The 27,414-nt window shown below is 38.7% G+C and overlaps 2 protein-coding genes across 9 annotated transcripts in view; one reads left to right on the plus strand and one right to left on the minus strand.

Moving 5' to 3' along the window:
• CLCN3 (chloride voltage-gated channel 3) overlaps positions 1 to 16,700 on the minus strand; it is a 92,900-nt gene extending 76,200 nt beyond the window's left edge. Inside the window, exons 1-2 of one of the 2 annotated variants that reach the window (XM_011223578.3) lie at positions 16,169 to 16,700; positions 4,122 to 4,297 (exon numbers count right to left, since the gene is read on the minus strand). In XM_011223578.3, coding sequence (XP_011221880.1) covers positions 4,122 to 4,281 — 160 coding nt within the window. In that variant the 5' untranslated portion in view covers positions 4,282 to 4,297; positions 16,169 to 16,700. The remainder of the gene's footprint in view (positions 1 to 4,121; positions 4,298 to 16,168) is intronic. The other variant, XM_011223579.3, reaches the window with a different exon arrangement.
• A 9,293-nt stretch (positions 16,701 to 25,993) lies between these two features.
• NEK1 (NIMA related kinase 1) overlaps positions 25,994 to 27,414 on the plus strand; it is a 229,862-nt gene continuing 228,441 nt past the window's right edge. For all 7 annotated transcript variants that reach the window (XM_019798524.2, XM_019798525.2, XM_034661388.1 and 4 more), the window contains exons 1-2: positions 25,994 to 26,151; positions 26,464 to 26,589. The gene's annotated coding sequence lies outside the window, so the exon portion shown is untranslated. The remainder of the gene's footprint in view (positions 26,152 to 26,463; positions 26,590 to 27,414) is intronic.

The raw sequence follows: 27,414 nt of genomic DNA on the forward strand, positions 1-27,414 counted from the left end.
TTGTATACAATATCCAGCATTCAATCCAAAATTACAAAGCATACCTGAAGTCAAGGTCAAAAGACTGCAAAAACAAGAGAAAAAAAACAGGCAACACAAACAGACCCACAGGGTCTGTTTTAGGCACGGATTTTACACAAGTGATAAATATGCTCAAAAAAAAAACACAGAGAATTTCTCCCAGAGTATAGCAATTTATAGGAAATTAATCAAATGGAAATTTGATGGCTGAAAAATAACTGAAATTCAAAACTTGATAGAAAATAATGAGATACCACTACATACCTGTTGTAACTGCTAAAATCCAAACTACTGACAACACCAAATGTGATATGTATGTGGAGCAACAGGAACTCTCTCATTCACTGTTGGTGGGAATGCAAATAGTACAACCACTTTAAAAGACAATTTGGCAGTTTCTTATAAAACTAAACATACTCTTACCATACGATCCAGCTACTACATTCCTTGGTATTTACCCAAATAGGCTAAAATAGCCAAATAAAAAGAAAAGATTAAAAAACAAAAACAAAAAAAACAAGAGAAGAGCATAAGAAACACGAGGATCTCAGAGAAAAGATCTAATACATGTAGTTGGATTCCTAAAAGGAGAGGGGAGAGAGAATGACAGAAACAACACTTGAGGATTCACTGGTCAAAATTATCCAAAGAAGGAAGGGAGGGAGGGAGGAAGGAAGGAAGAGAAAGAAAGGGAGAGAAAGAAAAAAAGAAAAAGAAAAGAAAAGAAAAAGGAACAAGAAAAATCAAGTCACAGTTCAGGAGGCTCTAATAACCCCAGCCAGGATAAATACAAAGAAAACCACACTTAGGCAAGCCCTGGTTAAGTTTCTGAAAACCAAATCAAAAACAAAGAAAAAATTCTTAAAAGAGTCCAAAAGGGGAAAAAAATAAGACTCATAGCTGACTTTTCAACAGAAATAGCGGAAGGCAAATTATACAAGAATTATATCTTTAAAGTGTTCAAGGAAAATGACTACAGGGGACCCCTAGGTAGCTCAGTTGGTTAAGCAACTGCCTTTGGCTTAGGTCGTGATCCCAGGGTCCTGCTCAGCAGAGAGCCTACTTCTTCCTCTCCCTTTACCCCTCCCCTCTGCTCCTTCTCTCTCTCTCTCTCTCTCCCCCTCTTGTGCGTGCTCGCTCCCTCTCTTCCTCTCTCTCTCAAATAAATAAAATCATAAGAAAAAGAAAGAAAGAAAGAAAGAAAGAAAGAAAGAAAGAAAGAAAGAAAGAAAGAAAGAAAGAAAGAGAAAAATGACTATAGGGATGCCTGGGCAGCTCAGAAGATTAAACATCTGCCTTTGGCTCAGGTCATAATCCCAGGATCCTGGGATAGATAACTAACCCAGACAGAAACATGAAAATGCAGTATAGAATGAAGAGCAATAGAAAAAGTAAAGATGCAGCTAAATCTAAATAGACATTGACAGGGGTGCCTAGGTGGCTGTCAGTAGAGCATCTGCCTTTGGCTCAGGGTATGATGCCAGGGTCCTGGGATGGGACCCTCCGTGTTGGGCTCCCTGCTCAGTGGGGAGTCTGCTTCTCTCTCTCTCTCCGTCCCTCCCCCTGCTCATGTGCACACTGTCTCTCTCAAATAAAATCTTAAAAAATTAATAGACACTGACATAAAACAACAATAATGTCTTGTGAAATATAAAATATATGCAGAATTAAAACAGACAACAACAACAGCACAAAAAGTAGAAGGGGGATAAAATGAGGTAAAATATCCTAAGGTCCTTGCATTTTCCATGAAGTTGTAGAAGTACAATTTATAGAACTAAAAGGTCAAGTATATGTATTATAATCTCTAGAGTAATGCACCAAATAAAATATAAGACAGTGTGCAACTAATAAAGTACTGAGAATAGAAATAGAGAAAAAGAACAGCCGTGAAAAACAGAAAACAGATATAAAAACAGCAGATTTGAACTCAGATATATCAGTGATTACATTAAATGTAAATGGACTACATTACATGGTCTACAAGTCAATAAAAGACCAATGTGAAAAACAAAACTCATATATATGCTGGCTTTTGGCATAAAGAGAGAAATATATTTCAATATAACAGAGTAGAAAGTCCAGAAACAGATCTACAGAAATATATCCATTTGACAGATGATAAAGATGTCACTGCAGTACACAGGGGAATGGAAGGTTTTTTCAATAAATGATGCTGGATCAACTAGGCATCCATCCATATGGGGAAAAAATGGATCTAAATCTTTAACTTACATCACATATAAAAATTAGCTGCAAGGTAAATTATAAATCTAAATATGAAAGACACAAAAAATAAAAATTCTAGAAGAAAAACAGCTAATTTCTTCATGACCTTGAGGTACGGGAAGAGATCTTAAACAGAACACAAAAAAGACAAAAAATAAAGGAAAAGTTAACTGGATTTCATCAGAACTGATGGCATCTTCATCAAAAGATTCCATTAAGAAAGTGAAAAGGCAAACCAGAGCAAGAAAAGACATTTTCAGTACATACATCTGATAAGGACTCTTAAGCAGAATGCATAAAAAACTCATAAAATAGGCAAAAAGACTGAACAGGCAATTCAAAACAGACAATCCAAAAAGCCAATAAACATGCAAAAAGGTATTTAAACTCATAAGCCTTCAGGCAAATGTAAAATAAAACCAGAATGTGAGAATACTGCACGCACACTAGAATAGCCAAAATTTTTAAAACTGAAAATATCAAGTATTGGTGAAGGTGTAGAGGAACTAGAACTCTCACACACTGCTGCCATAATGAACATGCTATAACCACTTTGAAACTATCTTTGACAGGAGTTGGTACTACTGAGATCCACTTACCCTATCATCTAAGAATTCCATTCCAAGGTATAAAACCCACAGAATTGCATATGTAATGTGAGCTAAAATACAGGTACATGTAAATTCATAACAGTATTATTAGTGATAGCCAAAATCTGAAAGAAAAAAAAACACTAAACATCCACCAACAATATATGATGAATAGAACAGAAAAACTGCAGCATATTTACACGATACTACATGGCAATGAAAAGAATTACTGCTATATTCAGCAACACAGATGAATCTCAAAACATAAATGACACCAGACAAAGAGTATAAATAGTATAATTCCATTCATATGAAGTTTAGATACCTGTAAAACTAATCGATAGAAGTCAAAATAATAGTTACTTTTGAAACTGGAAGGGGGAATAAGGGAGAATTCTGAAGGAACAGGTAATGTTTTATTTTTCGAATGAGGGATAATTATGTGTGTGCTCACTTTGTAGAATTTCTACAATGATCTGCTGATTGTTATGATGGCTAATTTTATATGTCAACTTCACTGAGCTAAGAGATGCCTGGATAGCTGTTAAAACATTATTTATATGTGTGTCTGTGAGGGTCTTTCCAAAAGAGATTAGCATTTGACTCAGTAGACTTAAAAAAGGTGACCTAACCAATGTCAAGTGGGCATCATCCAATCAGCTGAGGATCTGAATAAAACAAAGGCAGGGGAAAAGTGAAATTGCTCTTTGCTGCACATGGAACATCTACCTTCTTCTGCCTTCAGACATTAGCACTTCCAGATCTGGAGCCTTGAGACTTACAACACTGGCTACCCTGATTCTCAGGCCTCTGGGTTTCGACTAAAACTATATCACCAGCTTTCCTGGGCTTCCAATTTGCAGACAACAGATTGTAGGACTCAGCCTCCACAATCATGTGAGGAAATCCTTCATAATAAATCTCTTTCTGGATATCTATCTATCTATCTATCTATGTATTATTAGAATCTATTTCTCTGAGGATCCCAATTATAGTTGTATACATCCCCACATTATGTTACATTAAATTTTTAAGCTTACCCATATACAAGGTTTTCTTTTGGGATAATGAAAATGTTTTGGAACTAGATGAAAGTGGTAGTTAGTTGCACAACATTGTGAATGTGCTAAATGCCACTGAACTGAACACCTTAAAATGATTCTGTTATATGCATCGAATCAATTAAAAAATAGAAAGTTACCCAAAAACTCAACTTCGACAATGTATAATTTATTAGACATTAATTACCACAAATATTAAAAGCTGTAATGCTAAACTTACCAACTGCTGTGTCACCATCTAACAAATTGTCATCTTCAGAAGTTTGAAAGTCCATAATAACACCTGCTCCATCTAAAAGCTCCTCATCACTACTTGCACTTGTTATACTGTTGTAGCTGTTTCTATAGTATCCTCTATGGAACAGCTGCTCAGACTCCATTTAGCTGTCTGATTATCTGAAAAAAGAGGGAAAAAAATGGTTTTAACATTTTCCAACATCTAATAAAAATCACCTAGTTGAGGGGCGCCTGGGTGGCACAGCAGTTGAGCGTCTGCCTTCGGCTCAGGGCGTGATCCCAGCGTTGTGGGATCGAGCCCCACATCAGGCTCTTCCACTATGAGCCTGCTTCTTCCTCTCCCACTCCCACTGCTTGTGTTCCCTCTCTCGCTGGCTGTCTCTATCTCTTTGAATAAATAAATAAAATCTTTAAAAAAAAAAAATCACCTAGTTGAACAGGACAAAATGAAACTTCTGATGTCTATATTTAAAAAAAATACTAAGGTCATTCACTGTAACAATAGCTAACTATGTCTTTTGGGTTGATTTAATAATTCTATTCTCACTATGCAGCTACAAAAAAGAATGAAGAACTTCTTTAGGTAGTGGTATAAAAGAATCTGCAAGATCAACTGTTAAGTTAAAAAGCACAAAGAAGGGGCACCTGGGTGGCTCACTCGCTTAAGCATCTGCCTTCGGCTCAGGTCATGATCCCAGGGTTCTGGGATCCAGCTGCATCAGGCTCCCTGCTCAGATGGAAGTCTGCTTCTCCCTCTCCCCCCGCCCCTCCCCATGCTCCTGCTCTCTCTCTCTCGTCTCAAATAAAGTATTTTTAAAAAATAAACATTTTAAAAAATTAAAAAGTACAAAGAAGTGGGGCACATGAGTGGCTCAGTTGTTAAGCATCCAACTCATGACTTTGGCTCCGGTCATGATCTCACGGATCCTGATATCGAGCAGGCATTGGGCTCTGTGCACACCAGAGTGTGCCCGGGATTCCCTCTACCTCTCCCTATGCCTCTCCCCCTACTTGCATGACCTCGAGCACACCCACGCGCACTCTCCCTAATAATAAATCTTTTTTTTTTTTTTAAGTACAATGAAGTGTTTAAGGTATACTATATGTTGGGGCTTCTTACCCCAAAAAAGCAGGGGAGTGGGGGGGGAGGAGAGTAAGAAATACAGTGCATAATTGCTTGTGTACATATAGACTATCTCTGGAGGGATTTCTAAGAAAGTTGCTTATAGGAGAAAGGAACAAAATGGCTGAAGTACCAGGTCCAACAGGGAGACACTTTTGTCCCTGTTGGGTGTTTTACCAGATGCAAGCACTAATTTTAAGATGCTGTAATTTAAAATTTTTTAATATTAATTTTTCTCCTTTCATTATTTTAAAATTTAAATTTTCAGAGTCCATTGTCATATACGAAGCATGGAAAATATGATAAGTAACAATTTTCATTTTTTCAAAGCAGGTAATACCAAAAATGCTTATTTTCATTGTTCTTACTCTCTATGCTTTAAAAACAATATTATTCCTAAATAGTTTGATTTTTTTGATACATCTTACTTGCTCAACATATAAATAAGAGTTCAACATATTAGCAATAGACTTGAAAGGTTCATGTGTGGGACTTGAAAGACACAGTCATAAAAGCACTCAAACCAGTAAACCTTGTAAAACAAGAATTTAATGTCATAATAAGTACATATGAAAATAAAAGATAATGGCACTAAGCATACTCCAATTCTTGTGCTGAGTTCTATACTGAAGACTTGAAGCGTTTAAGACAATCTCCTGTCCTCAGTAAGCTGTCCTTCTGCACAGGGAAAAATAACCTCAAAGAGCTATAACAATTAAAAATTATTTGCAAAGATTTTACATATCTTTTTAGAAAAATAAAATATTGCCAAAAACTATTTTTAACAGATTTATTACTACAAATTTCCTAACTTAAAGACTACGTTAGAGAAGGTGAAGCTTCGAATACTCCTTGAGAGGATGTCTCTATTCTCAACACCTGGCACAGTGACTGGTACATAATATATGAGTAGTAAATGTCAAAATGTCAAATTGTTATTCAGCCAGTAAGGTAAAAAAGAGAAATGTATTCAATTATCAATAAACAAATGCTCTCTACAACAGTATAAATATGGTCTTGGGAGAATAACCAAAAACTAGCACATGGATTACAAAGCAGAGCTTAACTGCTTTGCAACTTCATTAATGTTTTATGGTTATCTCTACCAAAGACAGCCTATGATAACTTACGGAGATCTGCTAGAACGTACTAACTAAAGCAAGAGCTCTATATTTAAGGTAAATGTTAGAATAGTATGAAAATAACTGTTCATGCTAAGAACTTTACAGTGTCCACAGAGGCAATAAAATTAAATATTGTGGCTCTTGAATAAATACCTAAAAGCCATTTAAAAAATAAGCATGTATAGGGGCACCTGGGTGGCTCAGTCGGTAAGTGTCTACCTTTGGCTCAGGTCATGATCCCAGGGTCCTGGAATCAAGCCCCACATCAAGCCTGCTTCTCCCTCTCCCTCTGCCTGCCATTCCCCTTGTCTATGCGAGCATGCTCTCTCTCTGTCAAATAAATAAATAAAATCTTAAAAAAAAATAAGCATGAACAATTCCAAGAATCATTTTAATTTTGATGTATCAAAGCACATATGCTAAGATTTTGGAAAGAACACAAATATTCTATTCTTCACTTCTTTACCTCATGATCAGACTAGCAGGGCGTAAGACATGTGATAACACACATCAATGAACATTAGTTGGAAGCAACATATCACTAAGAAGTCTCTCCAAAATAATTACAAATGTCTGTGTACTGGTACCTCAATCAGCAAGTTCCAAGATATCCCCTCCATTTATTCCTAAAAGTGCCTCAAAAACCATTAGTGACAAATGGCAACTTAATTCTTTCAAAATGTTTAAATGTTTTGGGGCCCCTGGGTGGCTCAGTGGGTTAAGCATCAGACTCCTGATTTCAGCTCAGGTCATGATCTCAGGGTCGTGAGACTGAGGTGGGCGTGGAGCCCGCTTACAAGTGGATCTCTGCCCCGCCCCCATGTGTGCCCCTCTACCTCTCCCTCTCTCCTCTTTAAAAACAAAAAAACAAAAAAACTGAATTTCACCAATACCTCTGAGACATCTAGCCTCCACACCTTTATAACAAGAGCAACCAACTCTGTTTCAAAAGTCTATTAAACTCAGGCCTGCATGGTTTATTATCTCTATAAATCTGTTAATTTATTAAAAATTACCCTTCTTTTTAACCTAGGAACCTGTAGAGCTGTACACTGATCACTGTCAATAGCCTTGGAACATGGCTAGTCCAAATTGAGATGTGCTCAAAGGTAAAATACCTACCAGATTTTTAAGGCTTAATATGAAAAGAAAAAAAAAAAGGATGTCAAATATTCTGCTAATAATTTTATGTTGACTCCATGTTGAAATACTTTAGATATATTGAGTTAAATAAATTAAAATTAATCTATTTTATTCTTACCTTTTTAATATGGCCAAAAAATTTTAAATTACATGTGGCTCCCATGTGCAGCACAAATATTTGTATTGAACAGCACTGCTACACAATATCCAAAATTCTATGGGAGCATAAAGGAAATGTACAGAAGAACACCAGATACCAGTGACAAACCTTTTTAAGTTCTAAACTCAATTCCCAGGCTTGCTCACAAAAGGTTATTTAAACCATAATACGGCAGCTGAAATTTTGCATATTAAAAAAATGAAAATACTACAAAGTTAGTCATCTTTTCCTTTTTAATTGTCAAACAATATATTTGAAATCCTTTCAAAACATAACAGACACACAGTAGCCTGTGAATATATTCTTGCAGTTATAAAGATTAGAAATAACCTATGAAAATCTCCAGGAATAAAGCCTGGCCTACTGCAGTAAATTCCTAAATGATCTATGTACAATCACCTTGACCCCCTCTAATCTGAACTCCATACTGCAACCACCAAGGTCTTTTCTAAAAGCAAGTCCGATGAGTAATCTCTCCCCACTCCATGGATAAAAGTCCTAATCACTTCTCACTGACCTTAGCACACCAACTCTCAAACAGAGCAGACAAGACGCTATACAGCCTGGCCTCTGCCTAGTTCTCCAGCTTCATTTTGAAGTGTGTACTTCTCACGGTACTCTAGACTCATTTATCTTCCTCTCAGTCCTACTAGGCTGTTTCCTGTCTTTTTTTTTTTTTTTTTAATTTATGTCAAGAGAGAGAGCGCGCACAAGCAGGGGGAGCGGCAGAGGAGGCAGAGCAGGCAGAGGGAGAAGCAGGCTCCCCGCTGGGCAAGGAGCTGATGCGGGACTCAATCCCAAGACCCTGAGATCAAGACCTGAGCCGAAGGCAGACGCTTAACTAACTGAGCCACCCAGGCATCCCATGGGCTATTTCCTGATTTATAGCTCCCTTAGCTTAGAGCATACCCTCTCCTCTCCCTCCAATTAACTTTCCTATGCATTCTTCAGATCTCACATGAACTGCCTCCTTATTTAACAAACTCTTAAACAGAGTTTACTATAGGTTTGACACCATCCTAAACATGGCACAAATTAACTTGTTTATAGTTGGATTAAATATAATCACAATCCTAAAGCTTAGGTACTATCATTATACTCATTTGCCAGATGAGGAAACTGATGCACAGAGTTTAAATAACTTATCTAAAGTCATGGAACTAGTAAGGAAAGCTTCCCTGACCTACTTACTCCCGGGGCAAATTTTCACTGACTAGGTCAAATTTTCACTGTTAGTTCTTAGATCTCTCCTTTATATCACTTATTACAGCTATAATGTTATATTTAATTTATGTGATTAATTAATGTCTTTCCAACTACAATATATATCAGGAGGTCTGGCACAGTGTCAATTTTTGTTCAACATTGCATATTTGATGGTCATTAGCACAACACCTGGCATATATCGGGTGTTCAATTTTTTTTATTAAATTTTTGAAGTAATTGTGATTTCACATGCAGTGGTAATAAATCATACAGAGATATTCTGTGTACCCTTTACTCAGTTTCCACCAATGGTGATATCTTGCAAAACTACAGAACAATATCACAATCCAAATACCGACACTGATAGTACACTCAAGATACAGAACATACCCATCACCACAAGGATCCCTCATGTTGCCCTTTTACAGCCACATGTACTTTCTTCCAACCCTACCACCACCCCATCCTTAACCCCCTTCCAACCCATAATCTATTTTCTATTCCTAGAATTTTGCCACTTCAAGTCTGTTATATAAATGGAATCATACAGTATGTTACTTTTGGTGATTAGTTCTTTGCACTCAGCAAAACTCTCTGGAGATTCACCCTGGTTATTGTATGTATCAACAGCTCTTCCCTTCTTATTGCTGAGTAGTATTCTACGGTATGGATGTACCATCGTTTAACCATTCACCCACTTCAGACTATCTGGCTCTTTTCTAGGTTTGGGGTATTATGACTCAAGCTGCTATAAATACCCATGCACAGGTTTTTGTGTGAACTTAAGTCTTCATTTCTTTGAAACAGAAGTCAAGGAGACCAATAACTGGGTCATACGGTAATTGCATGTTTAGTTTTTTAAGGAACTGCCAGTTTTACATTCCCACCAACAATAAATATATGGGTGATCCACTTTCTTCACATCCTTATCAGCACTTCCTATTGTCGCCATTTTTTTTTTTAAAGATTTTATTTATCTGAGAGAGAGATAGAGAGCATGTGCAGGAGGGAGCAGGAGGCAGGCAGGGGGGTGCGGGGGGGGCAAAGGGAGAGGGAGAAGCAGACTCCCCACTGAGCAAGGAGTCTGACTTGGGGCTCAATTCACGAGCTGAGCCAAAGGCAGATGCTTAACTGACTGAGCCACCCAGGCACCCCATCACCATTTTTTATTTTAGCCATTCTGATAGGTGTGCAGTGATAATTCACTGTAGTTTTAGTTTGAATTTCCCCAATGGCTAATCATGTTGAACATCTTTTTATGTGCTTATTTGCTATCTGCCTATCCTCTTCAGTGAAATGACTGTTCATATATTTTTCCCATTTTCTAATTGGGTTGCTTTTTTACTGCTAAGTTTTATACTTTAGAATATATATTCTAGATGCTAGTCCTTTGTCAGATATGTTGTTTGCAAATATTTTCCCCCACTCTGTAGCCTTTTTTTTTTTTTTTAAGTAATCTCTACACCCAACGTGAGGCTCAAACTCACAACCCAGAGATCAAGAATCACATGCTCCACCAACAGAGCCAACCAGGTGCCCCTGACTTCCTTCTCTTTGATAGGGTCTACCACAGAGCAAAAATATTTAATTTTGATGAAGTTCAATTTATCAATTTTTCCTTTATGGATTATGCTTTTGGTGTTATCTAAAAAATCTACCTCCCAAAGATTTTCTTCTCAGTTTTTTAGTTTTATATTTTATTTGTAAGTCCATGATCCATTTGGCATGAGTTTTTGTATAAGGTGTTAAGACACAGGTTGAAGTTTTTTTTTTTCCTTCTTTCCTTCTTTCCTTCTTTCTTTTTCTTTTTTTAATTGTTTGGATGTCCAATTGTTCCAGCTGCATTTGCTGAAAAAGGTTATCTTTCTCTGATTTTTTTTTTTGCCTTTGTCAAAAATTAGTTGGGCATATTTGTGTATGTCTATTTCACCGTTCTGTGTTCTGTTCCACTGATCTACATATCTATACCTACAGCAATACCACAGTCTCAATTACTCTAGCTCTGAAATAAGCCTTGAAATTGGATAGATTAACTTGTCACACTTTATTCTTATTTTTCAAAATTGCTTTGGCTGTTCTAGTTTTTTTGTCTTTCCATACAAATTTTATAATCTTATCAATATCTACAAAAGCTTGCTGGAGCAGTTAATATTTATGCTATGAATAAATAAGAAATGCATAACAAATGAATGGCACATCTTTACTTGGATGCTATATGCAAACTCTAATTCAACAAAACTGAAGCTGAGTAAGTATTTGCCCCAAACTTGCTTGTCCTCCTACACTCCCTATCTCAGCTTACAGGACCATCATCTCCTTGTGGGCAAAATTAGTTTTCAGAATCACTTATTAATTTATTTGACAACCATTTACTGAGTACCCATCATGTTCCAGGCACAAAGCCAGGTACTAGGGTAATGAGTAAAATATGGTCCCTACTCCCAAAGCAGTGAAGGTAAAAGACATACAAGTAACTACAGTATGGTATGACAAATATCACAGGAGAGGTATATACAAGGTATTTGATAACACTGAAAAGGAATAAGCATGCTACCTGGAAAAGTCTGTTAACATTTAATAAAGGGAATGTTTAAGCTGAGTATTGAAGCATGAGTGAACTGGGCTATGAGGTGAAAAGTCAGTAGAGACACACAAAAAAAGTACGTGCAAAAATACGGCAGCGTAATAACAAAACCTGCTTAGGTAGCTTAAGTAAGAGGGGAACAAAAGAGTAGCTGGAGAGGTGGACATAGGTCAGATCAGAAAGGGAGGAGGTTATACGTTGCTAAGGAACTTATTTACTCATTTATATACATGAGAAACCACTAGGAGTTTTTAAGACAAACCATATGACCAAATAGGAATTTCAGCAAGCCAACAGTAGCAGCAGTATGGAAGATAGAAGAGCAAGAGACTGAACGGGAAGTTAGGTAACCCTAATTCCAGTAGAAGCATGTAAATCCTAAATATGAGATACTGAAGGCATAAATAACCTAAAACATCACAGAATGGATTAAAAAGAATTCTGAGAAATATTTAAGAGGACATGGTATCTAATAAATTGTGAGGAACAGTGAAGAAAAAATTTAAGGTATCTGCTAGGTTTCTGACTTGACTAATTGTTTCAAAACAGTTGAAAGAAACAAATTTCAGTCTCCTGCATCTTATGGGACTTAAGATCAGAGTGTTCTTTCCAACTATAGAATTACACATCTAGGCTTTAGTTCTATTGGACCAGACTACAATGAAGGGAATGGTTATCTTCATTCAGTAGACCAACCTGGCACCCAAACTGCAGACACTAAGCAGAACACCACCAGAATTGGGGGGTGGGAGCAGAAATAGGAAGACCCTGTAAATTTGTGGCTAAGGGACTCACACAGCCTGACGTAGGTATGCCAATTTTCTATAGCTCCCAACAAAGTTTTGCCTCTCTTGTAAAGGAGAGGGAAAGGTAGGGCTAAGGTAGGGCTAAGGACCATGGCTAAGCTTCAAAGATGTATCAGTCATTTATCTGGCTGGCCAGTAAGCTAAATAGAAAAAAAGGCACAATCTCAGTGAAAAAAGGAAAGAAAATCCCAAATATTAGCAACTAGAGAGATGGACAGAAGTTTCACAAGCAATGATCGCAGAGAAGTAAAACTCTGACTGATCTAACCATTTGTGTGTAAGGAGCATTTTCATGTTAATACTTTCCTTAAGCATCTCATATAAATATTCTAACTATTGCTAAGTACTGGTCAACAATCAAAATGTGACAATGAATTTCAATATATCACTCATTCATTTACTCATGTTTATAGAATAGCTACTAATGTATCAGAAATTGTAAAAAATATAAACACAACTTTTATTTTTTTTTTAAGACTTTATCTTTTTTTCAAGTAATTTCTACACCCAACATAGGACTCAAACTCACAACCCCAAGATCAAGAGTCACATTCTCTCCTGAAAGAGCCAGCCGGGTGCCCTTAGACACAATTTTCCTTACAGCTTTCAATAAAGTTCAGCATAAACTGCATTACATACCATCCTCAAAAGGGATGTTGTAGAAGGTGATGTATATAGCCATACAATAAGAAGCAATACATGAGAGATGTCACAGAAGACATCAGTAGTGTTTTAAGAGCTCAGAAAAAAGAGACCTCATCCCAGCGTGACTGATGGTGAGAAGCCTTCTTTGGAAAAGACACACTTGAGTTTGACCTTAAAAGATAAGTGGGATTTTATGGGACAGACATGGGAGAAGTTAACTGAAGCAAAACTACTTACATGAATCAAGCTAAGGAGCCACGAAGGCAACAAAAACATTTGAAGATGAGTATGTGTACAGAATACAAGTCCAGTAAAAGGCTTCACGGTCAAATAAGTTTGGGTAATAGAGCATACCCTATTCTAGAATTGTAATGGCTAAGAGCATAGGAAAGGCTCTTGAGAAAACCTGTGGTAAACACTAACTTCATGAACAAAATTTATGAAAAGCTTCTCAAATTTATTTTACCAAAGAATGACCCCTCCACTCCATACATCATGAAACTTAGGTCAGAACATCACAGTAGTAAGAAAGAATTTATTCTGATACAAATTGTCACCACATACAAGATATGACAATAATGAAATTGATTTCTCCCAAAAGCAATATTACTCAATATTCTATCTCTACTATTAAGTTAGCTCCCTGTCCAAATTGCTGTGCTTATGTTTTTCTTCAAATAAAGTATTAAATGAATAACCCACTAAAAGAAGTAGCTGTCTTCTCTGAAGAAAGTTTCCTAGACTCATAAAATTTTTTGGAGTCATTCAAAAGTTAAATACTAGATAGTTTTAAAAGTAAAACACACAGGGGCGCCTGGGTGGCACAGCGGTTAAGCGTCTGCCTTCGGCTCAGGGCGTGATCCCGGCGTTGTGGGATCGAGCCCCACGTCAGGCTCCTCTGCTATGAGCCTGCTTCTTCCTTTCCCCCTCCCCCTGCTTGTGTTCCCTCTCTCGCTGGCTGTCTCTATCTCTGTCGAATAAATAAATAAAATCTTAAAAAAAAAAAAGTAAAACACACAAAAAGGCTTAGACTGTAAGAAAAAAAAGATAAGTAAGCAATAATCCAACAAAAAGATGATGTGGAAAACGTACACTTTGAAAACTAAATAATTTCCATGATTGTACAAGACAGAAACTGTTCCACTACTTCTCAAAAGGGCAAAAAATATATTTAACTGATTCCAGTCAAAGATGCAGATCAAATCTCTCTGTATTTCAGCAATGCAAATGGGCAGTTTCCCCACATGGGTTGATCTTACATTTTACTTAACTGAAGTAACTAAACTACATTTAACTTAAGAACGTTCATCTTTAAAAATCAAAATGAATCATAGCCACAATGTTTATATACACGTGAATGTGCACATGAGAAAACACACACAAAAAAGAGTTTATTACAGTAGAATGAAGGTTTCAAAAATTATTTTCCAGAGTTTCTGTAATTTTACATTACTTTTATACTTGAAAAATAAATGAACATATGATACTATATCTCTCATCCTAACTTTTCTTCTAACATTTTGACTAGTCTTACATGAAACATTTTGCAGCCATTGAGAGCAAGAGCTCTGAAATGATACTGCCAGTTGTGACACTTACTGAGACCTTGGACAAGTTAATTAAATCCTCTGTGCCTCAGTTTCCACGTCTGTATAAAAGGAAAACAAAATACCAATTTCCTGGGTTTGGTGTGATAATTGAGATAATCCACAAAAAAACACTTAGAAATGATCCAAAACCACAGAAATCACTCAATAAATATTAACACTTATTTTATCATATGTTTTAGATCACTGCTGACAAGTCTGACTAGAAACTCAGATGAAAGTTCTACAAAGCAGTGAGTGGCCAAATGCCACAGGATACTGCTTTGATATTTGACCCACCACAGAGATCAAATCTGGCTTCCTGAGAGGTCTGAAAATTATTACCAACATGTCACAGGACAGGAAATGTAAAGCCTATCACCAACACAACCTGGAAAAAAGCCAATTTATTAATATAAAATCATAACCTCAGGAAATCTGTTCCCCTGAACTGTACATACCCAGTACCAAGCTGGACTTTTACATTCTTAATGAACTATATATAATTGAAAACACATGCTTAAAACACAATTTCCAAGATATAAGTACTATATAGTTATATTGACCTCTTAAAATCATTTGACCCATTTTCCAAGCAAAGAATCAGTCTTTGAAGAGTGTGAGAGGTAGGGTGTGGGAGGGTGATGGCATGGATTCTGCCAATAGCAGCTGTTTCTATCAACCAGAGGTCATAAAAGCATACCCAATTTAAGAAAATATCTGTAGGTCACACACCTAATTTTTAAGTCACACTATGTAACAACAAGCAGTACCTTTTAAGATGAAAATCAACAATATATACATTAGCATTCTTATATGTACTCTTGAGCTACACAGATAGTATTTTCTAGTGACTCACGAAGGCACATAAAATTGACTGACATCAGTTAAACTATTTCCATACCGACCTCCACAAGAAAAGAATCTTGTAAATTAAACTGTTCAGAGATGAAAAGCAAAGCATTTCTGGAAAGATTCAGCAATCAATGACACAAGCCACAACGATGCTGCAGTAACTAAATTGCATGGCTCAAAAAAGTTTATAGTTTGCCGAACTGAACTTTCGAATTATCAAAAAAAAAAAAAAAAAAAGAGGGGGGCTGATTCAATTCTTATAAACAAGGGGTTTTTTCCCTCCAAAAAAGAAATCTCAGAAATCTTATACGTGTTTATAATGTCTAGGTAATTATCTTTCTGTGCTCCAGTTTTAAATACTACACAAATAAAGCCTATTATATGCAAAATTAATATGAGATTCTAAGGTAGCTCCTGATCCAAGTTTAAGATCAAAACACAAATGTTACATACATACACAAATTATGTCTTGATATACACATAAATTTAAAGATAGAAAAACTGAATATTAACTTAAATGTGGGCAATTTTAGCAAAAGTAAAACCCACTCTCTGAGTTCAATATTAATCTTTTCCTGGGACCTACTTTCACTCTATTCAAAGGTCTTTTCCACTGTTCCTAAAGGAAACAGGAGAAATCTTAAGGAATGTCCGAGGGTATATACCTAATCAGTGTAGGTTGACATCATGCAGGTATCTGTTATAAGACAAACCAAGATGAGAGCCCTGGCATCACAGATGACCCAAAATCCGTGAACATGACAGCTAACGAATCTTCACTCATACAATGCAACTCACCTTGCAGCTCAGAGGCATAGCAAAATCGGTGGCTGTTTTTTGCGCTGCCTTTGGATTCTGCATCTGTTTCAAACCTAAAAACCTAGCTGCCCTGGGAGCTCCACCTGAAGAAAGCTTGACACAACAAAAACTACTCCAATTTAAAAGATACCTTGGGTTTTGTACTGAAGAGGTTATGGAAATTTTGCCAGGTGGGACGTTTTTTTGTCCTCCTTCAAATACGGGAGCAGCATTAAGTTAAATCCGTTTCCTTTGGAGGGCCCTAAAGTCAACTGCTTCCACCCAAAATTAAAAATAAAAATCTCCAACCTGACTTCCCTCTTAAAAGACTAAAACTGAATCCATGCTCCAACTCGGAGATGAGGTAGAACGCCTTTCAACCCACCACACCCTCCTTCCTTGTTACGCAACCCAACTCCCATCCGCGGGCGAACTGGGACTGTGAAAAAGGGGCTGTGGGTTCCGGACCAGAGCGGCCCCGGGCCACGGAAGGAGAAGAGAAACAGCGGCAGAGGGGAGCCCGACAGGTGCGTCTACGCGTGACGTCACCGCGTTGACGTGAACGGCCGTTCAGCGACTGGCCGCCGACTACCTCCTCCACCGGCCGCAGTAGGAGCCGCGTCCGCGCCTATTGGGCAATGTGGGAACGGTGGGTGGGCCGGGGCTGGGGCGGCAGGAGGAGGAGCCAGGCGAGCTAGCCAGTCCTGAAGGGCCGCGCTGGGTGTGAAAACCTTCCCTGGCTGTTAGCTCACGTCACTCATGCTCTGCTGTTGGCCCCTCTGGTGACCTCGCGAAAGGACGGGAGGCGGCCGCCTTTGGAGAAACATTCTCCTAAGGCCGCAGGCGCGCGCTGTGCCAGCGTCCTCCGGAACTCCGATTCCACGCTGGCAGAAGACCCGGAGCAGCGCGTGAAATCGCGGCAAGCTTCGGCCCCGAAAGCGAAAGGCAAAAGCAACCGTCCACGAGCGCTACTTATAAAACAGATTGAGATAAATGGCCTTCAGCACCAAATGATGTCTGTGTTTCTAAGTCGCGAGCAGGGAATGCAGCGGGGCTCACGGCGCCTTTTATGTCGTTGCGAGCTATGTGCCCAACATACATGCAGAGAGAACTGATAACCCAATTTTAGCGATTACGCAGTTTCAGAAAATAATGCTTGGAAATTGGGGGGAAATATGTAATTTGAGGATTCTACACGGCCGAATTGAATCTGTTTACTTTTAGCAAACGTTTATTAACGTGTGCCAGCCAAAATTCAGTAAACCCGACCCCCGTGCTCAAGGGGTTTATATTCCAGTACGATAATGAATGACTGCTCAAGAAAAGGAGCACTCTTCTGAAAAAGTAGCGTGGGAAGAAAACTTTGCAGGGAAGTTGACATCTGACCTGGAGTTTGAAAAAAGTTGAGGCGCGGGAGGTGGGGGGGCGGGGAGCTCACAGTATCTGGTAGAAACCTCAGGCAAGGGAGGAAGAAATCTAAAGTTAGTTATATGTTATCCTCACTTGAATATAATGTGCAAGTTGTAGTATGGAGATAATGAATTGAGGTGATGAATTGAGGCGCCTGGGTGGCTCAGTTAATTAAGCATCTGCCTTATGCTCAGGTCATGAACTCAGGTTCCTGGGATCCAGCCTGCCTTGAGCCCCCTGTGGGGCTCTCTGCTCCCAGGATTTGGCTTCTCCCTCTCCCTCTGTGCTCTCTTCCTCTCTCTCTCAAGTAAATAAAACCTTTTTTTAAAAAAAAGGAAAAAAATATCCAAACGTCCAGAAAACTTGAAAGAATAGTACATTGCATACCCATATGCCATGGTTTTTCATTTAAGGTAGATGATAAATACTAAAAACTTATGTTTGTGATGTTTCAATTCAACTTAAAATAGCTGAATAGGATACTGATATCATGGCCATGACAGGATCAGTCACCTACATTCAAAAATTCTGCTATATTTGCTTCATCTATATTTGGATTTTTTTTTCCCTGAAGCATGTGAAAAGTAGGATGCAGACATCATACTTTACCCTTAGATACTTCAACATGCATCTCCTCAGAATAACAGCTTACCCAACACAAGAACAATACCATTATCACAACTAGGAAAATTAGCAGTAAGTCCCTGATAGCTAATAACCAGTCCATATTTAAATTTTGCCAGTTGTGAAACAAATCTTTGCAGCTTTTTTGTTTCAGACCAGGATCCAATCAGGTTTCAAGCATTGCATTTTGTGTATGTTTCTTAAATCTCTTTTAATCTTCAACAGCTCCTTCCCCAATTTTTCATGATATTGATGTTTTTATTAAAGAGACCAAGGTTGCTGTCTTACAGAATGTTGCACATTAGTTTTTTTTTTTTTAATAAGAGTAAGCCATGGCTATTATAGGCTATGTCCCCTCAAAAAATCCCCCCACCCCATAAATATGACTTCATTTGGAAATATGTTCTTTACAGATGTGATCAAGGTAAGGTCTTTAGGATGAGCTAATTCAATACAACTAGTGGCCTTAAGAGACACAAAGACAGATGGCTACGTGAAGATGGAGGCAGAGATTGGACTTAGGCTGTCAAAAGCGAAAGAACAATTGGGGCTACCAGAAGCTGGAAGAAACAAGGAAGGATTCTTCCCTGGAGCCCTTGAAGAGAGTATAACCTTATTGACCCCTTCATTTTCAGACTTATAGACTCCAACACTGAGAAAATAAATTTCTGTTGTTTTAAGCTCCTCAGTTTGTGTTACTTTGTTACAGCAGCCTTAGGAAGCTAATATAATGACTTTAAACATTTTGAAACAGTACAGAAAATACAAATTGATGTCCTGCACAACCTTAGTGTCACTGTCCACAAAAAAATACTATTCAGTATGTCTTGGGTAACTTTCCAGGAACTTTCTAGGCATATACAAAGATATTATACATATAATAAGATGGAGGAAACTTTATTCACCAGAAGCCCTGTTGAGATACGTGCTTTGGGTTGGCCAAACATTTTTATAACTGTTTAGGGTAGAAGACCCTAGATATGTATCAGCTGGTTCCTAGAATTCAGGGAAGTACATGAAGCTGCTTGGCATGAAGTAAGAAGACTTTGTTCTCCTTTTGAGAGGGGAAAGGGAAGAAAAAGAGCCAGGATGCCCCAGGGAAGGGTTGGAGTAAAGTCTTGGAGAAGAGTTTGCCATCAAGTGTTTTACGGGGGGTGTGCAAGAGAACTGTCTTTTTTGCTTCCCTACCAAATTTTTATTAAACTGCATATTACACACCAGTGCTTTTGACTATGTACACTTCTTGGGCCCTCCAGTATAAGAGAGTAATGAATATCTGACTTATAAATATCTTGAATCTTCAAGGCACATAGCACTCAGCAAGCATTAGTAACAACATTCATCTCCTTTTTGATAGCTACATATAACAGAAAAGGGTTTTAATCAGGGTCCTGGGGCTATATATTTGTGGTTGCAGGACTGAGGTCCCTGCTTTCTTACTAGATATTGACCAGGATTGCTTTTAGCTCCTAGATACCATCCTCGATTCCTACTAATTCCATGGCCCTCTCACCACATAGCAGCTTACCCGTCTTCAAAGCCAGCAGGAGAATTTCTCTTGAATCTCTGACTTCTTTTTAGGGATCACCTAATTAGGTCAAGCCCACCCATCATAATCTAATTTTTTATTAATTCAAAGTAAATTGATTAATAACCTTATAATGGAAGTGAAATCCTTATATTCACAGGGCCCACACTGAAGGAGAGGCAATTATACCAGGTGTGTATATCAGCGCATGGGAAGCTTAAGGCCATCTCAGAATTCTGCCTACCACAATCCACCCTCTACCCCCTGATGATTTACAGGTGAAATACATTCTCCCTTCTCCAAGGTTCTGATTGGTCTCATCCCAATACAGCATCAGCTTGAAGTACAAAACCTCATCTTAATCTAAATATCATCAGCTCAAACTCCAAAATCTCTTCCAAATCGGATGAAGATGAGGCTCCTGGTTATAGTCTATTAATTCTTCATTGGTGGACCTGTGAAATTAAAGAGCCAAGTTACCTGGTTCCAACCCTCCCAAAATACAATGGTGGGACAGGTAGAAGGTAACAGTTGCAGGCATTCCAGTTCAAAAAGAATAAAGGAATATAGGAGTCACTGTTCTCAAATGCACAGCCACCTACCAAAAGTGATGAAAGAGTGCTCCTTTCTTTCCTGATAGAGTAGTTGGTTTGGGGTTATTTTGTTTTGTTTTATGTTTTGTTGTTGTTGTTTTGAGAAAAGGAAATCCCTTTTATTACCCTCATCTGAGAGGGTTTTATGCCTTACTAGACTTAAGCACTAAGTTTTTTGGCTAATTTATCTGTTTCTACTGGCTGACAACATCACAGATTCAAATTACTATATTCACTTCCTGATTCTGCGCTGGACCAACCCACAAATCACGTTTCTCTCAGTGTAACTTTATATTTGAACCCCCTTTGCTCTTTCCTGTCACTAGGTCTTGTATAAAATTATAGCTAGGAGTTCACACATATTTCCATAAGTCTGACTCTCAGGCTACACCACTTAAAAAGACAAAACACTCCAAAAGTTCTTGTTATCTAATTCTGGAACAATGAGGTCTAGTCACCCAACATAAACAGTAATCAGTGGGCCACTCAGGTGACCCTTGCAGGATCAAGAAATTTAGCTTCTTATAATGAAAATAAACTGTACTCTATTATAATGAATATTCCACAAATTGCTAATCGGGTTTATATGGAAAACCTGAAGATTAAAATTCTTCTAAGGACATATCTTAGGACCTGCCAAAATTAGGGATTGTCCCCCTTGTTGCCAGGAAAGTCTACACTGGTTTTGTTTTTTTTGTTTGTTTGTGTTGTTGTTGTTTTTTAGTATAGAGTTAAAAATTATAGGGTATCAGGCAAAAGAGGTCCACTGTTTTAAAGTTCTTTATAATGTACAGTCCCAGTAATATCCAAATATTCTTGCTTGGTGTTGTATGGGAAGTCACATTAATAAAATGATATCCCCCAAATATACTACAAGACAAGCTCTCCCAGAGGTCAGAGAAAGGTTAACATTCCATAAGAAGCAAGGAGGAAAAGAAAATTAACACACTTAAAATAGGGTACAAGTAGAGAGGAAAGACCCATGATTTGAAATATGCAGTAATGCAAGGCTCATAGGTCCTGTCTCTCTTTTTGGCATATTAGCCTTCCTGTTGATGGTGAGGTAATTAGGACCAGAGTTGTTGTTTGAGCAAAGGTTCAGAGATGGAAGATGCTTAAGCCAATGACACTCTCACTCTACCAAACAGATGCAGGGACAAGAGTGCCTGGGCTTGCCAATTAACCTGGTGAGCAGGTTTTGCACTTTTGGAGCAGGTCATGAGGGACACAGTATGAGTGTCACCACTTGGGTGCAGAATTAAGACCCATGAATGTTGAGTGTCTCGTGTATATTGAGTGTATCATGAATATATAATGCTCAATGAACATTACATGCCTTTTGGATGCTTAGGGCTTTATTAATATTGGGCATCTCTTGGTCTTTCTGCTGTTTCTACCTATGTTCACAAGTATATGCCCTGCTGACTTTATCTATCCACCATATGTTATAGGTTAGTAACTTTATCTGTGCTTAACACATCCTATTTTTTTTTTTTCCAGGGCAGAGTTGAATATTCTCAAGCAGTACAGTTCTGGGCTACAGAGTTGGTATTCTGCCCATGGTGTGGACGGGGGTGCTCACAATATAGTCAAACTTCTTATGACTCTTTCCTTGCTTTTATCAAGGTAGAATTCATGGAACCATGGTAATACCAAGCACAATATTATTTTACTTGGAACACTGTTGGACACGTTTTACAAGAGATTTACAGACATTAGATGTTTTCTTCTCTCACTGCAGATATGTAGCCCAATTTTAGGGAAGGAGCATAGAGATTCTGAGAATAGGAGATAATAGTCACAGTCTATTAATCAATCATATCTGCTTACTATGATCCTTTTATAGATAAATCCTAAATCTTTTTATGGTAGTGTATTAGTTCCTACATGGGGGATTATGCCAAGGATCTCTTGGAAGTGGGCAAGAATGAGTCAGCTTGCATATTTTGATCTCTGTAATATTGCTTATACCGTGCACTACCTTATTTCTTTACAGGAATGTGTTTATTTTAAAATCCATGATTTCTAACATACAACGATCTTGCAGCAGTCCTCAACCTTCACTTTCCATCAAAACCACGTAGGGGGGCGCCTGGGTGGCACAGCGGTTGAGCGTCTGCCTTCGGCTCAGGGCGTGATCCCGGCATTGTGGGATCAAGCCCCACTTCAGGCTCCTCCGCTGTGAGCCTGCTTCTTCCTCTCCCACTCCCCCTGCTTGTGTTCCCTCTCTCGCTGGCTGTCTCTATCTCTGTTGGATAAGTAAATGAAATCTTTAAAAAAAAAAAAAAACCACCTAGGGAGCTTCAAAAAATACTCTTGCATGGGCTCCACTCTCAGAAATTGTTTTAATTATTCCAAGTTTCATTATACTTTGGTGATGTAACAATAAATTCCATCTAGGGAAGAACCTTCTCTATAATTCCTCTGGTATTTTTGTTAGAAGAATCTAGTGGTGGTAAATCTCCTCTTCAACAGACTTGGGTGTTTTAAATGGTAAGGTCTATAACCAATGCCCTTGAACATTTTTTTTTTATTTGTCTAACGTGAATATTTCCAGCTTGATCTCATTCCTTCTCAGCAAGTGTTATAGAAGGGATCCTGTTTGATTGGGGCTCTTAGCCGATCCTTTACTTTAGGGAAGATGGTTAAGAAGGAACTTCCTTGGGGCACCTGGGTGGCAGCGGTTAAGCGTCTGCCTTCGGCTCAGGGCGTGATCCCAGCGTTATGGGTTCGAGCCCCACATCAGGCTCCTCTGCTGTGAGCCTGGTTCTTCCTCTCCCACTCCCCCTGCTTGTGTTCCCTCTCTCGCTAGCTGTCTCTATCTCTGCCACATAAATAAATAAAATCTAAAAAAAAAAAAAANAAGGAACTTCCTTGGGCTGAGATAATTCCCAATAAGGTGTTTTTACAGATCCAGCTGTGGGCTTTTCCTACACAATAAAAAGAATTTACAGTCAGCCTGACGTACTTTGCTCCAGGAACCTAAAGAGAACAGGAGTTTGCACTGATATGCTATTGCAACAAATTCCCACAAATTTAGTGGCTTGAAACAACACAAGCTTATAGTTCTGTAGGTTAGAAGTCCAACTCGAATCTCATTGGCTAAAATCAAGGTATTAGCCTTCTTCTAGAGGCTCTAGGGGAGAATCCATTTCTGTGCCTTTTGCAGCTTCTGGAGGTCACTTCCTCCATCTTCAACACATCTTCAACACAACAGTGGAGTTGTGTCCTTCTCATATTCTATCATTCTGAATTTTTTTCCATAGTCACATTTCCCTCTGATTCTGACTTTCTTGCCTTCCTCTTTCACTTTTAAGGACTCTTGAGATTACATTGGGTCCGCCTGGATAATCCAGGATCATCTCCCTATTTTAAGGCCAGCTGATTAGTAACTTTAACTCCGTCTACAACCTTAATTCCCCCCTTGCCATGTAACCTAGTGTAGTCACAGATTCCAGGAACTGGGGGGCAGGGACATCATTGGGTGGCCATTATTCTGCCTACTATAGGTTGCTTAATTTATCTTTTGAACACAGATATAAGTATGCATTTTAAAAAGCCCTCAGTAGGGTGGGGTGGGTGAGGCGATTTGATAAAGGTGTCGAAAGCTACAAACTTTCAGTTATAAGGTAATTAAGTATTGGGGATATAATGTGCAACATGACTATAGTTAAGACTACTGTACAGTATATTTGAAAGTTGTTAAGGGAAAAAAAATCCTAGAGGTTCTCATTATAAGAGAAAAACAATTTTTTATCTTTCTTCTTTATATGAGATCATGGATACTAACTAAACTTATTGTGAGAACCATTTCATAATATATGTATGATAAATCATTAAACTGTACACCTTAAACTTATACAGTGCTGTATGTCAATGATATCTTACTAAAACTGGAAAAAAAAAATAAACCCAAACAAACAAAAATTAGTAAGACCTCAGTATGTAGGAAATATTTGGAGGCATAGCAAAAAAATAATAAAATCAGGTTCTTGTACTGGAAATTATATTTCCTTTGGTTAGAACTGAGCTGAAGCATTAATAACAAAACTCTACCAATACTCAAATTAGCTTTACTCCCTTCCCACTAACCAGCCAACAAAATCTTTAAGCCCTCAGGGAAGGGGAAAAAAGAATAACTCGCAGCGGTAAGAGTTTATCTATTCCAACCAGGTCTAGAACTGCTTGTTCACTAGTCTTGCTTGCTATCCTGGCAGATACAGAGAAACAAATGGTAGCAATTACCAGTGAATGGAGGTTGTATAAGCCGTTCCCTTCTGCCAGCAATTCTATCACTCTGGGAGTGGCATGTTGTATGGTGCTATTTTACAGAATTGGCAAAAGAAGTCAGAAGGATATGCATATTGCTAGCATCCCTTCTACAAAGACTGTTGCAGTTTATATTCCCACCAACAGTCTATGACAGGAGCCTGAAAAATGATCTAAGGAGGTATCTGACTAGCCATTCTTCATGAAAGCAGCAAAAGAGAATTTACTTAGATTGGCGATTGGCAACGTTCTTATATTTCTTTGCTGTATAAAGGTACGTGGGTAGAACTAGAGTTATTGTGCATTCAGACACCAAAATTCCTACTAACTGCGGGTGGGAGGGGTCACAGGAGGTTAGCCTAGAAATGGGAAAATGAGGAAAACAAGTCTTTTGCATGGGTGGAGATAGAAGAGGAGATAAACCAAAGCAGATTGTCTCCAATTTGCCAGGTTAGATGACTTGCAGTGCCATCTTCTGGCAAAGAAGCCAAAACCTTTCAATTTCCACGCTAGTGATAAAGTATTTTTTTTCCTTTTTCTTTTTGCTTTTTAAGTGTTTCTTTAAAGCATGGCTAAACCAAAAACTGGAAAAACTCAGAGAGGTCTTGGGTGTTGGTGTGTTGGAGAGAGGATGAGAGAGAAAGAAACAGATTTCTTTGAAGCAATGATCTGAATCTTGGACCTCTGAGGTTTCTGGCAAAATCTGTGGACACCCCTACGGGCTACGTACATTACACGTGCAACAGGTACAATCTGGAGTGTAACTTATGTTGTAGACAGGCAATCATCCTCCTTCAGCTTCATTTGGATTCTCCAGTATCTCAGGGGTACTCTAGGTGAGACAATTCAGCCACAGGGCTATTCAGGACAATAGACCCTTATACAAGAAAATCTGTTTCTATCTTTGAAAGTCCTGCCCTGAAGTTCGACCATCTTTCAATATACCGGCAGGTAATTTGTTCACACATTGGATGTAAATGTGTAGAGAGCCACATTATAGTCTTTTAAAATTTTTGCAATACTTAAAAATAGTTTCTTGCTTTAATCATCCAAAATGTACTAGAAAAAAGCTCCCTTTTTAAAGCAAAATTACTTTTAAAATGCTGTATCCCTAAGTAACAGACTTCACGTTAAAAAAAAATCCCTTTCTCTGTGTAGTATATGTGGACAAATTTATAAAATTCTTTATTCAAAATCAGCTTCTATTGGTGAGCTCTAGCCCTCATCTATGCTTTATTCCTTTCTTTCCTTTTCACCTTTTCCTTCTCCTGCATCATCTCCCACCTCGGCCCCGCCCCTCCCCGCCCATTCCCCCCTCCGCTCCCATCCCCGCCCCTCAGCGCCACTCCTTCCCCGCCACCCCCAATGCGCTCCAGCTTCCGCGCGCTGACGTCACACGCCAGCGCCAGTGACGCGCCGGCCGCTCCCCCTTCCTCTGCATTCGCACTAGGGTTTTGGGGCGCTAAGGTGCAGAGTCGTCTGCTCCGAGTCGTAAGCAGTTCTCCGCGTAGCCCTGAGTCCAGTAGCGGCGTTGGGAGGCAGAAAGACGTGGCAGGCAGGTAGCCTCCCAGTCCCAAATGCCATCTCCCCACCCCCATCCCTCCGAGGCCACTAGCAACCACCTCTGTGAAGTTGCAGGGGCGGTAACTCGGGCACTCCCCCTGCCGCCGCCCGCCGTTTCTTAGGGACTCAGAAACCAATTTCTTTGCCCCGAGTAGTGTGGACCTGTCTCACGGGGCGTTGCCGGAGGCGGGAAGGAGTCAAGCTTGCGGGGTCCGCCCAAGTGTGGTGTCGGGAGTGGAAGTCTCATTGCCCTCCTTCAACTGGCTTGTGAGCTGCTGCAGGTTAGATAGACTTGGTTTCTTTTTCAGGATGTCATTTTCAAAATCCGGGATGGTGCCTCTGCCTCATTAACTGCCATAAAAGAAGGCTGCTACACCTAGACGGATGCTTTTTGATCCTCACCGTTATTCCGACTAACGCCCTGTGTCGCTGAGGTGAGTTGAACTTGGGGGAAGCAATGATATGCAAAAGAGTAAAATCATACCGGAAAAGAGGAGTGCCTTGCTTAGATTTGTTCATGTAGAGCTTACAGGGATACTTTAAGCGCACAGAAAATAATACCTTCACCTCACTAAGATGTTAATTCTTTAAAGAACAATGTGTATTACAAAGCAGTCCTTGGACATTATTTAAAAAGCTATAGTGATAAAGGAATTAAAATAACAAATCTTGGTATGGATAAAGTCATTTACTTTGCATTTATGTTGTCTCCGATTTTGAATTATATATACATTTTAATAAAAAATAACTAGCAATTAACTGGTTAGCTTATAATCTTGTATTTCAGTTTACATAATTTGAAACAGTTTCCCTATGGAAAGCATTAAAAGTGGTACGACTTTCAGAGTTCATCATAACTTTTTTCTCTAATGTAAGCTCCGCCCCCAAGTAGCAGAAATTTTTTTGTTGCCATAGTAACATCAGAAGTATTTATTAAGGATTAAAGGTAATATCCAATATATGCTAGTAATAGCCTTTTCTTATGATGCAGCAGTATTGTAGATATGTTGGGGAGGAGCCAAATATGGAGGGAAGTAGCCTTTTGTTTCTAGTTTAGGTTTGTTTGGTATTAGAGAATCCACAGATCTATTTCATTTAAGATTGCTCTTTGTTTTAGGTGAAACGTAAGGAACCTCTTTTGTGGGAAAACAGGTTTTTGCGCAGTAAGAGTCAGGATTAGGAGTTTAGTAAGGGTTATGGAACTTGGCTACAGTTCTTTTGAGGTCATTTTAGTACACTGACATTGTATTCCAAGTACA

This window comes from Ailuropoda melanoleuca, chromosome 5, assembly GCF_002007445.2.
Source record: "Ailuropoda melanoleuca isolate Jingjing chromosome 5, ASM200744v2, whole genome shotgun sequence".
NCBI classification, from domain to species: Eukaryota; Metazoa; Chordata; class Mammalia; order Carnivora; family Ursidae; genus Ailuropoda; species Ailuropoda melanoleuca.